The 15047-nt window shown below is 41.2% G+C and overlaps 2 protein-coding genes across 5 annotated transcripts in view; one reads left to right on the forward strand and one right to left on the reverse strand.

The window, feature by feature from the left end:
• Positions 1-6022: 6022 nt before the first annotated feature.
• Positions 6023-11443, reverse strand: Tmem69 (transmembrane protein 69). 2 transcript variants are annotated; one of them, XM_031378297.1, is made up of 3 exons: positions 11235-11443; positions 8663-8798; positions 6023-7768 (listed from the first exon to the last, which is right to left on the reverse strand). In XM_031378297.1, exons 2-3 carry the CDS (start codon positions 8702-8704, stop codon positions 7070-7072), a joined length of 741 nt encoding a protein of 246 aa, XP_031234157.1. In that variant the 5' UTR covers positions 8705-8798; positions 11235-11443; the 3' UTR covers positions 6023-7069. The 2 variants fall into 2 exon arrangements, with proteins under 2 accessions (XP_031234157.1, XP_031234156.1); XM_031378296.1 differs by lacking the exon at positions 11235-11443 and adding an exon at positions 9947-10944.
• Gpbp1l1 (GC-rich promoter binding protein 1 like 1) overlaps positions 11084-15047 on the forward strand; it is a 37997-nt gene continuing 34033 nt past the window's right edge. Inside the window, exon 1 of one of the 3 annotated variants that reach the window (XM_031378295.1) lies at positions 11084-11188. The gene's annotated coding sequence lies outside the window, so the exon portion shown is untranslated. Of the gene's footprint in view, positions 11189-11594; positions 11729-12034; positions 12182-15047 lie in introns of those variants that run through there. The other 2 variants (XM_031378293.1, XM_031378294.1) reach the window with 2 other exon arrangements.

The raw sequence follows: 15047 nt of genomic DNA on the forward strand, positions 1-15047 counted from the left end.
CGTCCAGGCATTATTATTTAGAAGTTTCTTCTTTATTTTCTAGGTAGTCACCAAAATGATCTGTTTAGTTTTAGGAAGCGCGACTTTTGTTAGATTATCAAGCTTTGTTTAACATGCTGTACTTGGGTAACCTTATGTAATAACTTAGTATAATGTTACTGCCTGGAAAAAGCTGAATTGTAGTTACAACTTTTGATAGTTTTAGCCCAGGTTAATGGTGAACTCTCAATATTCTTTCTGCTTCAGCCTTCTAAGCACACGAGCCACCACACATGGCCCTGTAGGTACAGCTTTGAGAATTCTTCTTCTGAAATCTGAAAGTTTTTGAATGGGAACATCCAATCCAAAAAAAGTTTTGGATATTGGATCATTTTAGATTTCTGATTTCCAGAATAGGGATATTCAGCTGATGAGTGCTACATAAATATTCTAAAATCTGGTGTATTCTGAAATGCAAACACTTATAGTCCCAAGCATTTCAGATCTTTACTAGGGATTTAACCTGTATATGTGGAAATTTTTTATAGATAAAAATTGTAAGTCTTAACTACCTTGGATCTAAGACTGCTTCTAAAAAGCTTCTTTTCCTTGATAGTCATTTGAGGAGTTGTTCTTGCTGAATTCTGAAGGCTATCACCATTGTTTTTAATTTCTGCTAGTCAATTAAAACCACTTTATTGAAGTTTTGTAGACTTTAGACTTAACTGGCTGAGGCAGAAATGTAATGTCAGGACATTCAGTATTTGAATATGTATGGTTAGTTTAGAAGCTCCCTGAAAAGTTAACTAAATGTGTATTATTTCTCAGGTGATAACACATTGTTTTTGAAAGAATGTACTAATTAGGGGCTGAAGAGATGGCTCAGTGGTGAAAAGCACTGACTGCTCTTCCAGAGGTCCTGAGTTCAATTCCCAGCAACCACATGGGTGGCTCACAACCATCTGTAATGGGATCTGATGCCCTCTTCTGGTGTGTCTGAAGACAGCTATAGTGTACTCACATACATAAATCTTTTTTTTTTTTTTAAAGAATGTACTAATTAATAAAATTTAACTATTTTCTTTTCTTTGAATTAACTTAGTTCATTAGCATTACTGGATTACAAAACTGTGTAATCCATTATTACACTGGCTTTTGTTTTTAACTTTAAGAATGTATACATTTAGTTACATAATTCCATTTTCAGAGAAATTAAAGTGACTTTCTCCAAAATGTTTGGAAATGTCAGTGTGTTTCTAAGTACTTTGTCCATTTTATATGTGCTGGCAGATACCTGAAGCCCTGGTATACTGGAGGAAGCTGAGGACAAGAGCTTAAGGCTACATAAAACACAAGAATTGGGGAACAGAATTACAGCTGGGAGTCAGGAAACAACACCTGCCTAGTATGCACTATCCCCTGCATTTAATACCTAGCACCTTGATAAACAAAGAAAAACTGTTTTTTCTTTTAAAGACCATTGGCAATGTACTTGAGAAATCAGTTTTTAGCCAGGTGTGGTGTCTCACACTTTTAGTCTTAATTACTTGACCAGAGGAAGGAAAATCACCATAAGCTTGAGGCTAGCCTACTCTACATAGCAAGATCCAGGCCAGAAGCAGCTATGTTACAGTCCTGTCTCAAAGGAATTCTTGAGGGGTGGTGGTGTACACCTTTCATTCCAGCACTCGGGGGGCTCAGAGGTTGGTGGATTTTTATGAGTTGAAGGCCAACCTGGTCTACAGAGTGAACTCCAGGACAGACAGAGAAATCTACTTTGAAATAACCAAAGGTAGTGGTTGTGGCAGGGAATTTCACTCTGTAGCCCTGGCTGGCCTGGAACTCCCTATGTAGACAGGGTGATCACAAACTCAGAGATCCACTGGACTTTGCCTCCCAAGTGCTGAAATTTAAGGTGTATAGCATCATGTCTAGCTGTAACAGATTAATTTTTTTTTTTTTTTACAATTCATTTATCTATGAGTGTTCTATTTGCATGTACACTTGTGTATCCCATTATAGATGGTTGTAAGTTACCATGTGGTTGCTGGGCATTGGACTCAGGACCTCTGAAAGAGCAGCCAATGCTCTTAACTACTGAACCATCTCTTCAGCCCCACTGTAACAGATTTTTAAAGTATACATTTTAATTCACCTGAAAATTAGTACTTTGAAAGTGAAATTGGGCAGTTAGCTTGAAAATATGACTAGTTTCTCTGGAAGACAACACATTGGAGATTAGGGGAAAACTTGAAATAATTGAATATAAGTAACTTAGAAGCAAAAAAGTACTTTCTCATGAAAAGAGTTGAGTAGAATCTGAAGAACCTATGAAAGTCGTTTTCCTCCCATTACCAGCCTATACTATTCTGTATATTTAAAAAATAAAAAAATAAAAACAAGCTGGGCGGTGGTGGCACAGGCCTTTAATCCCAACACTTGGGAGGCAGAGGCAGGTGGATTTCTGAGTTCGAGGCCAGCCTGGTCTACAGAGTGAGTTCCAGGACAGCCAGGGCTAAACAGAGAAACCCTGTCTCAAAAAATTAAAAAATGGGGCTGGTGAGATGGCTCAGCGGGTAAGAGCACCATTTGCTCTTCTGAAGGTCGTGAGTTCAAATCCCAGCAACCACATGGTGGCTCACAACCACCCATAATGAAATCGGATGCCCTCTTCTGGTGCATCTGAAGACAGCTACAGTGTACTCATTTATAATAATAAAATAAAATCTTTTAAAAAAAATTAAAAATAAATAAATAAAAAACAAAAACAAACAAACAAAACCCCACCAGTCATTTCAAACTGTTCCATTACCTGCTAAGCCCTTTAGAAGTCCAAGGTAGGTCTGGTGTGCTAATGTACTCGTTTGCTATTGCTTCTGTTAACAGTATGCTACAGAAATTCAGGAAAAGAGCTGAGAAGATGGCTTGATGCTTAAATGTTAGGACCAGAGTTCAGATCTCATAAATTCACTACAATGCTGATTAGACATCTTCAGAGCAAGCTACTATCAAGACTGTCCACATGGGCCAGGCAGTGGTGGCGCACACCTTTAGTCCCGGCACTTGGGAGGCAGAGGCAGGCAGATTTCTGAGTTTGAGGCCAGCCTGGTCTACAGAGTGAGTTCCAGGACAGCAAGCGATACACAGAGAAATCTGTCTTGAAAAAACAAACAAGCAAGCAAGCAAAGACTGTCCATATGAACCACTTCTGGGTTTGACTGAGACCCCACATCAATGATTAAAATGGAAGTGACAGTGACAGAGAATGATCTCTGCCATTTACCTTGGGCCTCCACATATGCAAAATACACATATACACACTACACACAAAAAAAATAAGGGGGAAACAAAGTAGTTTATTGTCTCTTCTGGAGGCTAGAAATGTGAAATCAGTGAAATCAAAAGGAAGTTATTTCCTTTTGAGGGCTATCTGCTCCATGCATCTGGTCTGGTCAGGTAGGTGGCCATTATCATACTCAAATGGTATTTATTCTCCATGGTCCCAAATACTCACTTTTACAAAAACACTAATTATATCACATAAAAGCCCATCACAATCACAATATAACAAATTATGTAACAATATAACTATGTAAAGGTCCAATTTCTGAAAGTCGTGTGATGTACTAGGTGTTAGTTTAAAAGCTTAAAGAGTAGTTAAAAGGTGGTGAGTAAAAAAAGGGAACAAGTTGCAGTGTTGATACATTTCTTCCTTTGTTCTTTATCTGGAGACTATTTTAGTGTCTGTAATCAAACCCACACAGAATCAATACTAATTCAGTGTGTTAACTTTGAACAGATGAGGAGAAATAGGTATATATCAGTATGGTTATTAATTTATATACACTATGCCAACTTAGCACATAAAACTGGCAAATTTTCCCAAAGTTGCTAAAGAACTTGAGTTCTTTAAGAATTCAAATGTGGCCGAGCGGTGGTGGCGCACGCCTTTAATCCCAGCACTTGGGAGGCAGAGGCAGGTGGACTTCTGAGTTCGAGGCCAGCCTGGTCTACAGAGTGAGTTCCAGGACAGCCACGGTTACACAGAGAAACTCTGTCTCGAAAAACCAAAAAAAAAAAAAAAAGAATTCAAATGTGTATGTATGTATATACATCCATATCTACATATGACCAATAATAGCATCAGTACCAACAGTGGCTTTTCTTGGTTCTACAGTCACCTGAACAAAATATGATGTAGACATCCTATATGTTCCATTAAAAAAAATAAAAATCCTAGAAAACAGCAAAGTTTTATTACTGTTATGACACCTGCCTGTCTTAGTCAGAATTTCTATTCCTGCACAAACATCATGACCAAGAAGCAAGTTGGGAAGGAAAATTCAGCTTACACTTCCACATTGTTGTTCATCACCAAAGAAAGTCTGCAACTAAGCAGGTCAGGAAGCAGGAGCTGATGCGGAGGCCATGGAGGGATGTTAACTTACTGGCTTGCTTCCCCTGGCTGGCTCAGCTTGCTTTCTTATAGAACCCAAGACTTCCAGCCCAGGGATGGCACCACCCACAATGGCCCTTCCCCTTTGATCACTAATTGAGAAAATGCCTTATAGCTGGATCTCATGGAGGCAGTTCCTCAACTGAAGCTCCCTTCTCTGTGATAACTCCAGCTTGTATCAAGTTGACACACAAAACCAGCCAGGACACGGCCATTTTATTATCTTCTCAATCATCACCTGGAATGTAAAAACATCTGAAAAGCAGTCACTATGTTGATACTTACTTAGACAGTAGGAACTACTTGAAGAGAAAATGTGTGTGTGTGTGTGTGTGTATAACTTACTCATAAAACTTGTAGAGCAGTGTTTGACTGCTTATATCAAAAATATAACATTCAAAAAATAATTTCCTTTGATTTATACTTAACATAATCTCTGATCCTCCTGTCTTGACCTCCTAAGTGCTAGGATTGAACACTTGTGTTATCTATCAATCCCAGTCTGTGGGGTATTGGGGAGCAAACTGAGAGCTTTGCATGATAAGCAAGTATTTTATCCACCAAGCTACATTCCCAAGACCCCAGACTAGGTTTTCAAGTTAAAATCCCAATTGTTAGCCTGTATTGCTCAGTAGCAGGTCTTGTATAGAATGTATGTGGCACTAGGTTCGACCCATACTACAATGGGTGGAGGACAAACAAACCAAAGCAATGCTTTTGCCATTGTTTTATTTATTTGAGGCAGAGTCTCTATGTAGGACTGGCTGTCCTGGAACTTGCTAAGTATATCAAGCTGATTTATGTAGTTCACATGCCTGATTTTAATATTTGAAAATTTTTATTTTAGTGTATGTATTTTGCCTGCACCTATGCTTGTGTATCACATATTTGTCTTGTGCCCACGGAGGCCACATCTAAACACCAAAACTTGTTAGCACAGCGCAGGCACTGACAACTGGACACGGGTTCTCTAGCAGAGAAGGGAGTGCTCTCAACCACTAAGTCATGTCTCTAGCCCTCTAGCTATTATTCTAAAAGCTTCTGTAGGTTAAATATGGTCAGAAAACACCAAACAAGAGCTAAGATGTGTGACCAGCTTTTCTGTGAGTGGGTTTCCTTATTCCACTATTGCCTACCACTTTGAGAGCCACAGATCAATTCAGTTCATAAAACTAAGTTATGTCAGGTAAAATAAGCCTAGACAAGCCAAATGTTGTGGCACATGCCTTTAATTCTAGCACTTCAGAGGCAAAGACAGGCAGATGTCTCTATGTTCCAGCTAGCATAGCCTCCATAGTGAGTTTCAGGAAAGCCAGAGTTCCATAGTAAGACCCTGTCTCAAAAATCAAACAAAAGAATGAAAGAAACAAACAAAAGGCTTAGACATGCAGTGCAGAAGTCCTATAAAAACTTGACAGAATAGCCGGGCGGTGGTGGCACACGCCTTTAATCTCAGCACTTGGGAGGCAGAGGCAGGCAGATTTCTGAGTTCGAGGCCAGCCTGGTCTACAGAGTTCCAGGACAGCCAGAGCTACAGAGAAACCCTGTCTTGAAAAACCAAACCAAACCAAACCAAACCAAAAAAACTTGACAGAAAACTTGACTTTTATTTTCAAGGTGTCATGAACTTCTTAGTAGTGCCTTAGATTCCCATTGCTGTGAGGAGACACCATGACCAAGGCAACTCTTATAAAGGACAACTTTAATTGGGGTTGGCTTACAGGTTCAGAGGTTCAGTTCATTATCATCAAAGCAGGATCATGGCAGCACTGGCACTGCTAAGAGTTCTACATCTTGTACCAAAGGTAACCAGAAGAAGACTGCCTTCCAGGCAGCTAGGAGGAGGGTCAAAAGTCTACTTCCACAGTGACACACTTCCTCCAACAAGGCCAAACATTCAAACACATGAGTCTATGGGGGCTAAATCTCTTCAAACCACTACAAGTAGGATTCTTTTCATTAAATATGACTTCATGATTGCTAGACTCTAATATAGGATTTTTCATCTTGTCTTTTACTGTTCTCAGTATAATCAAGACACTGAAATGTTTAGGTACATACAATTCACACACAAAAAAAGGTAAACTAACCTTACATGACATAACAAGGAATTAGGAAAAATTTCAGATAAGTTACTTAATGATTTTTATAATTCCAACACTCAGGAGGCAAAGGCAGATGGATATCTGTAACTTTTTTTTGGTTTTGTCTTTTTGAGACAGGGTTTCTCTGTGTAACCTTGGCCTTCCTGGAACTCACTTTATAGACCAGGTTGGCCTCAAACTCAAGAGATCCACCTGCTTTTTCCTCCTTTCTGCTGTGATAAAAATTTGTGCTACCACCATCTGGCTAAAAAAAAAATACTCTTTAGAAAACAAAAACTATGTCTGAAGAATAAATTCCTACCAGTGGGAGGGGGGAAAAAGGAGCCAAACAAGAGGAACAGAATTGTGATGCTAAAATGCAACGGCTAAATGCTCAAGACTATATACTGCTATAGACCCAAATTTAGCTCCAAGCCTAGACACTAAATGGCTCAGAACCATCTGTAAAGCTAGATCCAAGGGATTCAACAGCCTTCTGGCCTCCACAGACACTGTAAATAATATCAAGAAAATAGTTTTATATTTCTACTTAACTAAGTCTCTTGGGCCCTTTTTCTGGATAAATGTTTTCAAGTATCAAAGTGACTACAAATGAGATAAAAGCCACTAAAGTACTTACAATCCTTAAGGCTTTGAACCAGTTGGGATAATCTGGTAAGAGGAAAAGTTCATTGTGTAATGCTATCCCTAAACCTATTATTAATGTGACTATGGCTTCATCGAGTCTGTCAGAAAATAGGATGGCTGACCATGAAAACAAAACAGGACTCATACTACTAGCTAAATTAATGTAGTCTGGTTTGGCTGGACTACTTTCTGGCAGAACAAAGCCCCATCTGATCCCTCCCAAGAAAGCTAGGAAACCGGCTCCATAAGCCATCTGAGTAAAAGCTAGTATGGGGATATAAGACTTTGTTATTACCATGAGGAGTGGGGGAGCAGTAAAGGGGATTAACGCCCCCAGAGTTATATATAAGGCTGGCTTTGGGCTATCAAGTAGGTACGTGATGGTCCTTCGTTTCCTTGGAGGAAGGACTGCCTCCTTCTGCTTTTTAAAGTTGCATGGTGACGCATGATAGCACTGTATCTTCCTCATACACACTTGAAATGATGGGGAAAGCCAAGTTCTTGGAGACAAAGAAGAAAAGTTCTGCCGAAGACATGTCTTGGGAGAAAGTATATCAATTCTGCCTGCTCTGAGTCTCACTGTAAAAGGGTTCTTCAGCATCTATAAAGGAAACAGAACCAGGAGACAAAGTTTAAAAACAAGAACACATGGTACAGAGAAATACATATAGGAATAACACCACATATATAAAGTAATAATTTAGGAGTTAGAGGGATAGCTCAGTGATTAGGGACACTGGCTGTTTTTCCAGAGGACCCAAGTTTGATTTCTGCCAAATGTGATGGCTTACAGCCAATTGTAAATTCCAGTTCCAAGGAGATCTTATACCTTCTTCTAGCCGCCACACATACTACATGTAAGTGGATCACAGACATACATGTAGGCAAAACACTCGTGTATACACATTTAAAAACAAAAACAGAAAACCCTCTTTAAAAAATATTATTTGAAATTAAAAAAACAAGGAACAGCTGTTTTCCAGTCTTGGTGAGCCCCACACACATGCTGGGAATGATCTCATGCTGGGAACCATCTCACACTGGTCTTTACTCTTTCGTCTTCAGTTAGAAATCTTTTCCTTCAGCTCCCTACATGGCCGTTCTCCTTTTCTAACCTTCTATTCATGTTATAGAATCCTGTCTATTATTTTCTGGTAGGATTTATTCTTATTTCTGTGTGTGGGTAGCCTCAGAGGAAGCATCAAGTCCTCTAAAGCTGGAGTAACAGTGGTTGTGAGCCACCCAACATGGGTGATGAGATCAAACTAAAGGCCCAGTATGTGCTTTCAACAAAGCAGACCGCTCTCTCCTGGTCCTCTCTATTCTTGATATTCCCTATTCTCTTTCCCTGATGTATAATAGTAGTTACTACTTGACATAGTAAACATTTTACTTATTTATAATTTGCCCATTATTTTCCTTCCTCACTTGAATACATACATTTATATATTCCATAGCCAGACAGACAGTTATTGACAAATAGTGCTCAACTAACCTTTGAAGATGCTCCAGAAATTTTCTGGATGAAGTGAAGCATTCTGGTCTCTACTCAGAGTTTTGTCCAGGGAAGAAGCAATTCTGATTCATATATTTTTACAGTTGAGGGGGATGGCTGAATTTGAAGCAATGTCCTATACATAAAACAAGATATCACTTAATGGTCTACATTTTATACATTTATAAGAAATCATGAGGGGGCTGGTGAGATGGCTCAGCAGTTAAGAGCACTGACTGCTCGACCCAAGGTCCTGAGTTCAAATCCCAGCAACCACATTCTGGCTTACAACCACCTGTAATGAGATCTGAGGTCCTTGCCGGGCGTGGTGGCACACACCTTTAATCCCAGCACTTGGGAGGCAGAGGCAGGTGGATTTCTGAGTTCGAGGCCAGCCTGGTCTACAGAGTTGAGTTCCAGGACAGCCAGGGCTACACAGAGAAACCCTGTCATGAAAATCTTTTCAATGAACCATGATTTATTTTATGTATTTAATTTCCAAAGAGTAACACATTAAGGAAATAATTTTTGTTTTGCTTTCTAAAGAATAGTTTTAGTTTGGGCTGTTTGGTTTTAACAAAAAGAGCAATGTGAAACTGAACATCTAGATTTAGCAAACATCTCTACCACTTCGTTAGGCACCAGTGTCTCATCTTTAAAACTGAAAGTTATACCTGCTGTTCCCACTATTTATCTATCCTCTTTAGTTATTTTGTACTTCGGGGCTGTGGAGTTTTTACACTAAAAATGAGAACAGCCACAAAAATCGTGTTGTTGTGAACCAGGCAATGAAATTAAATGCTTTCTGTATATTAATTCACCGTTTGGAACTCAGTAACCAGTGTAGCACGTGTTTTTTAATTTTGGAGGATTATAATGTGACAGGTTGAAGCCCTGAGACAGGTGATGTGGACATTAAAAACTAAAAAAGCCCATGGTCAACTCGCCCAATGCACACAAAAAAAAAATGCCCAAATGTTTTCATTTCCCCAACGCAACTACCACAAACTGGGAGCTTCAAGTTGAAATTTTAGCGACAGGAGCGGAATTTAGACAGAAAAGGTCCTTAAGACGCTTGGGGTGGCCATTTCCTGGGAACCCGGGTATGGACCTGGCCATAGTCCATCCACCTGGCCAGTATTTAATTAAAATTCGCTTCAAATTTGGTTCAGAAAAAAAAAAAGACGCTTGGGGTAATTATACATCTCCTATATACCAATCCTTAGTGATCCCACCACCACCACCTCCTTCCCAAAGTGTACCCTTGACAACCCTGAAACATACTTGCCACCATCGCACGGCGCAAAAGTCGAACAACAAATTCAACCAGAAACACCGAAACAACACTTCCGGCAACTGGAATCACACAGCCCCCACTTCCTGAGGGCAGGAAAATGGGTCCGGTTGGGAACTAACGGTAGCAAGTTCCGACTCTCCTCTTTCCGGTTTTGAATGCTTCCCTCCCTCAGTTATTTTACATTATTTTTAATGTGTGTGTTCGTGCACTTTAGTACAAGTGCTACTGTGGCGAGAGGTCTGGATCTCCCACACTATAGGTGCTGAGAGCTGAACTGAAGCTCTCTGTAAGAGCAGCAAGTGCCTTTAACCACAGAGCTGCCTCTGGAGCCCCGAGGGCTAGTCTAAAATATTAATTCTAATTGAAGTCGGCTTGCCGATACCTTACAAGTCTCTATTCCAGGATTTCTAACCAGTTTAACACACTCACACACACACACACACACACACACACACACACACACACACACACACACATATTCTTTCTAACCAGTTCAGGAAGGTAGAGTACGATTTCTGAAACAACCCCAGTAACAGTATTGGAAGAAGCTAGGAGGAGAGTTGGAGTTGGTCTACGGAATTATTTTATTTTAGAAAGAAGGGGTGATTTTGTTTTTAACCTTATTCTCTTACTATTACCTAGAAGTTACATTAAGGAATACAGAAGACTGGGATCCAACATTCAGAATTCTATGAATCAAGGTGTGGCGTTACGGGCTTTGGGTTTGGAGGTCATCCAAGGAAGTCACATCATTTTTTAATTTATCCACTGTATGGTTTATTCTAAGACTCCTCTCCCACGCCCCAACCTGCCATCTGCGGGCCAAAGGAACAGACACTAAGTACTTCGAGCGTTCTTGGATCCTTGTGTAAAAAGCTGAAGACAAAAAGGAGAGTTCATTTACGTAGGGACCCTTTTTTGGCTACTTCCTCCATTCTAAGTAGTAAAACTAATTTGCCCAGAAAACAATCCTCCACCCAGGAGGCTCCGTAACGCCTGCAATGCCCATGAACTAAAACTCCCGGCGGGTAGTGCGCCGACACCGCCGCGCATGCCTCTAGTCCGGAAGCCGGAGCGTGTGTGTCTATGGCACGCCTAGGACTGGAGTTTCCGCGCGTGGGAAAGGAGGGATAAAGGTGGACAGGACTAGGAAAACACGCTCTTCCGCTACTTGTCTGCTAATTCTAATAGTTGGCGAAGCATCTGGCTCACAATCGAAGTGTGAGAAGGTGAAGATAGAATGGGGGCGGGAAAAACTGGTATAAATAGATCCACCCATATTCACGTGCTCCCAGGCCGGATGATCCGACAGGGAGCTTTAAGGGGGCGTGCTGAGTTCGGCTGGTCCTTGCGTCAAGAGCGGTCCCAGGAAAGGCAGAAGGCTTCGTGGAAGGGAGAGCTGACCGGCCCGTGTAGAGCCCAAGGGCGCCGCGGGCAGGGTGAGAAATAACCGCTGCGGGAGCAGCCCAACGTTTACGGAGCGAGCCGCAGGCGACCGGGCGGGGACACGGAAGCAGGGTCGGACGCGTGCGCGTGCGCCTTTGCTAGTGGGCGTGAAGGAGGCGGGGCGAAGAGGCAGGGGGAGGACCCAGCAGGTCGTCGCTCCTCCTTCGCCCGCTCTGCCCCCTCCTGGGCCTTGTGGGCCGGGCAGCCATTTTGGGAAGAGCTTTGTTATGGTTGTGGGCTAGTCACCTCTGCTGGTCGGAGAAGCTGAGGACGCGTCCTCAGACGCCGCGAGTCGCCTTTGACCGTAGCCCCGCCGCTGCCGGGTGAGTGCGGGTTCGGGACTCCGAGCAGAAGGAGACCTCGAGTCGTCCCGGCACGGGCTCCGCCGGCTGTCTAACTGGCCGTCTATGTAAACTAGTTGGAAGAAGGTCTTGCACAGGTGGTTGGGTGTGGGTCCGCCGGGGTGGACGGGAGGAACCGAGAGTCGCCTCGTTGGAACGTCCCCCTCCCCCCGCAACGGGAGGAGCCTTGCACACCAGCGTCGCCGCGGCGGTTCCAGAGCTCTCCGAATACAACTTCAGTTCCCGGTCGGAAACGCTCACCTGCGGCTGCGGCTCCTTCCCAAGAGTTCCGGCTTGAGAGTGGTTGAGTTATTTGGTTTACTCGGGGTTTTGTTTTTGTTTTTGTTTTTATTCTTTTATTTTTATCTTTCTTTAAAACAAGAGCCGAAGGCTTCCGTTTTCCAGTTATGAGAAACTTAACGAGGAAAAAGTCGTGTAAGTCAAATGTGGAATTATCTGGGGGAAAGGGAACGTCCACGCCCGGAGTCGCGGTTCTCCAGGATAGGGAGACCTTTTCCTTCAGATTGTCTTTACCAGTTATCTACTAAACTTCATCCCATTGGGGAGGAAGTTTGATTGGTTGAAGTGGCTTAACTAGTCGTTTTTATTCCATGGTAAATCGTCCCAACCCATAAAATTAAAGACACTGAATGTAAAATGGCTGTAGCCTGAGGAAGTACCCTGTTTAAATGCTTAAATATAATAACTTTTCAGTCGTTTTTCCCTGTGGGGCGTTTGACTCTTGGGAGTTTTTGTCAATTGGCGTCTTTGGAGAGGGTAGGTGAAAGCGAAGGTGAGGCTCAGGAAGTTTACTGCAAAAGTTTACATAAGGATGGGTGCGGTTTTTTCGTTTTGGGGTTTTTGTTTTTTTTTTTGTTTTGTTTTTGGTAGTTGTGAATAGTTCTGAAATTGTGCTGTGGTATCAGTTTTGCCTGCCACTTTTGTACTCTGAGGTTGGCGTTTATAGTGTGTTGAGTAGTCTTTGATAACTCTTACCTGGAAAACCTGAAGTTAGTGGTGGTTCATGTTTTTTGTTTAGTAATAAAGCCACTTTCTTCAGTAAACCTCATCAAAAACTAAAGTGAGTATTAGACCTCAGTAGATAGAAATTTGTAGTTTGTTGGTGGTCGAGTGTTTTTTGTTTGTTTGTTTGTATGTTTTCAAGATGGATTTTTTCCCTCTAGCCATGTGTATTCTGGAATTCGCTCTGTAGTCCTTGCTGGGCTCGAACTCAGATCCTTAGTCCTGTGATTAAAGGGTTTTTGTCACTACTGCTCTACTGGAAGACTCATGTTTTTTACGGTAGTTTTCACCCAGAATCCATGAAGTTTGGGCATTTACAAAATAAAAACAATTTTGCAAGTGAAAATATATTCAGAAATGTAATGTTAGGTGATTGTGTCCCCACCACCACCATCTTTTTTGTTTTTTTTTTTTAAACTAAAGGCAGTCTTTGCTTAAAAAGACTAAACGAAAAGACCCTGCTAGAAGTGCAAAAGAACAATAGCAAATTTTAATTTGGGGAAAGGTATGATTGAGCTGAAATTTTTGTCTATTCAAAAGATAAGAGGGAAAATTGTGGATCTTTGAAGATCCATTCACAAGATAAGCTGCCACCTTTCTTAGAGTTGGTTTCAATTACTTTTATTTATTTGTTTAAATAGGAAAATTTTTGTTTTAGGGTTTTTTTTTTTTTATGTGTATGGCTATTGTGCCTGTATGTATTCCTGTGTAAATGTACATGCAGGGCCCATTGAGGTCAAAAGATATTGGATCCCCTGAAACTGGGGTTAAAGACAGTTGTGAGAGTCGTGAGCGCTGGGAATCAAACCTGAGTGCTCTGGAAGAGCAACAAGTGCATTTAAGGGCTGAACCATCTCTTCAACCCCAGGAAATATTTATTTACTTATATATCTTGTTGGTCTTGGGAGAAAATCATTTAAAGTTCTTTTTGAAAATTAGAATTGCTTTCTGTTTTGACAGTACTAAATTCACCTTTTAACCTTTTTTCTGAGTGCTCTAAAATGGCTTGCATTTATTTGTTAGCCAACCCTTTCGGTGATTGTAGACAGTGTGCTTTCAGAATTCTTGAAGTTGGGAGATGGAATGGGAAGCCTTTATTTTGAATTAACAGAATTCTTTTATTGTTTGTTTGTTTTTGAGTCGGGGTTTTTCTGTGTAGCTCTGACTGACCTGGCACTTACTCTTTAGACAAGGCTGGCCTCGAACTGAGATCCACCTGCCTACACATGCTAGAATTATTTAAAGGAGTATAACACCCTGTCTGACTTTTTTTTTTCCCCCAACCGTTTCAATACTTTGTACATGATAAGAAATCTATGAGTGTATTTTTTTTTTTTTTTTTTTTTTGGTTTTTCGAGACAGGGTTTCTTTGTGTAGGCGTGGCTGTCCTGGAACTCACTGTATAGACCAGGCTGGCCTTGAACTCAGAAATCTGCCTGCCTCTGCCTCCCAAGTGCTGGGATTAAAGGCGTGCGCCACCACAGCCTGGCTTTATGAGTGTATTTTTGTGTGTGTGTGTTTCTGTATACTTAGACACACATTTTGTTTCTGTATACATAGAACAGTGGTTCTCAGCCTTCTACTGCCGAGCCACTTTTAATATAGTTCCTCATGTTGTAGTGAGGAATTCCCACCATAAAATTATTTTGTTTCTACTTTATAACTGTAATTTTTCTGCTGTTAGGAATTATAGTATAAACATCTTGATATGTGACACCTTGAACCCTCAGGTTAAGAGCCACTGGTGAAGAGTCATGCTGATCTAGAACTCTGAGATCTACCTGCTTCTGCCTTTCCTATGCTTAAATTACAGGCATTCTCTACTGTACCTAGCTACTTTTATTTTCAGTGTAGGGGATTAAACCCAGTCTAGTGCATACTACAAAACATGCTGTCACTGGGCACACCTTTAGTCCCAGCACTTGGGAGACAGAGGCAGATGGATCTCTTGAGTTCGAGGCCAGCCTGGTCTACAGAGTGAATTCCAAGACAGCCAAGGCTACACAGAGAAACCCTGTTACGAAAAACCATACTGTCACTAAACTATATACCACCAGCCTATAATTTATTTTCTAATAAAATTAATTAATTCTATTAGTGTGCATGAATATTTTGCCAGTGTGTATGTGCATCACATGTTTCTGGCACCCTCAGAGGTCTGAGTTGGGCCTTGGATCCCTGGGGACTGGAGTTCGAGACAATTGTTAGATTGGGTTTTTGGAATTAAACTCATGTTTTCTTTTCTTTTTTCTTTTCTTTCTTTTTTTTTTTTTAAGAT

Source organism: Mastomys coucha, unplaced genomic scaffold (genome assembly GCF_008632895.1).
Source record: "Mastomys coucha isolate ucsf_1 unplaced genomic scaffold, UCSF_Mcou_1 pScaffold18, whole genome shotgun sequence".
Lineage (NCBI taxonomy): Eukaryota > Metazoa > Chordata > Mammalia > Rodentia > Muridae > Mastomys > Mastomys coucha.

What these genes read in the sequence shown, in the direction of transcription:
- Tmem69 (XM_031378297.1), bottom strand. Translation starts at nt 8,704, where the DNA reads ATGCTTCACTTCATCCAGAAAATTTCTGGAGCATCTTCAAAG. An exon ending in TTTCTGGAGCATCTTCAAAG is followed by an intron (nt 7,769 to 8,662) that starts GTTAGTTGAGCA and finishes TTTCCTTTATAG; the next exon opens with ATGCTGAAGAACCCTTTTAC.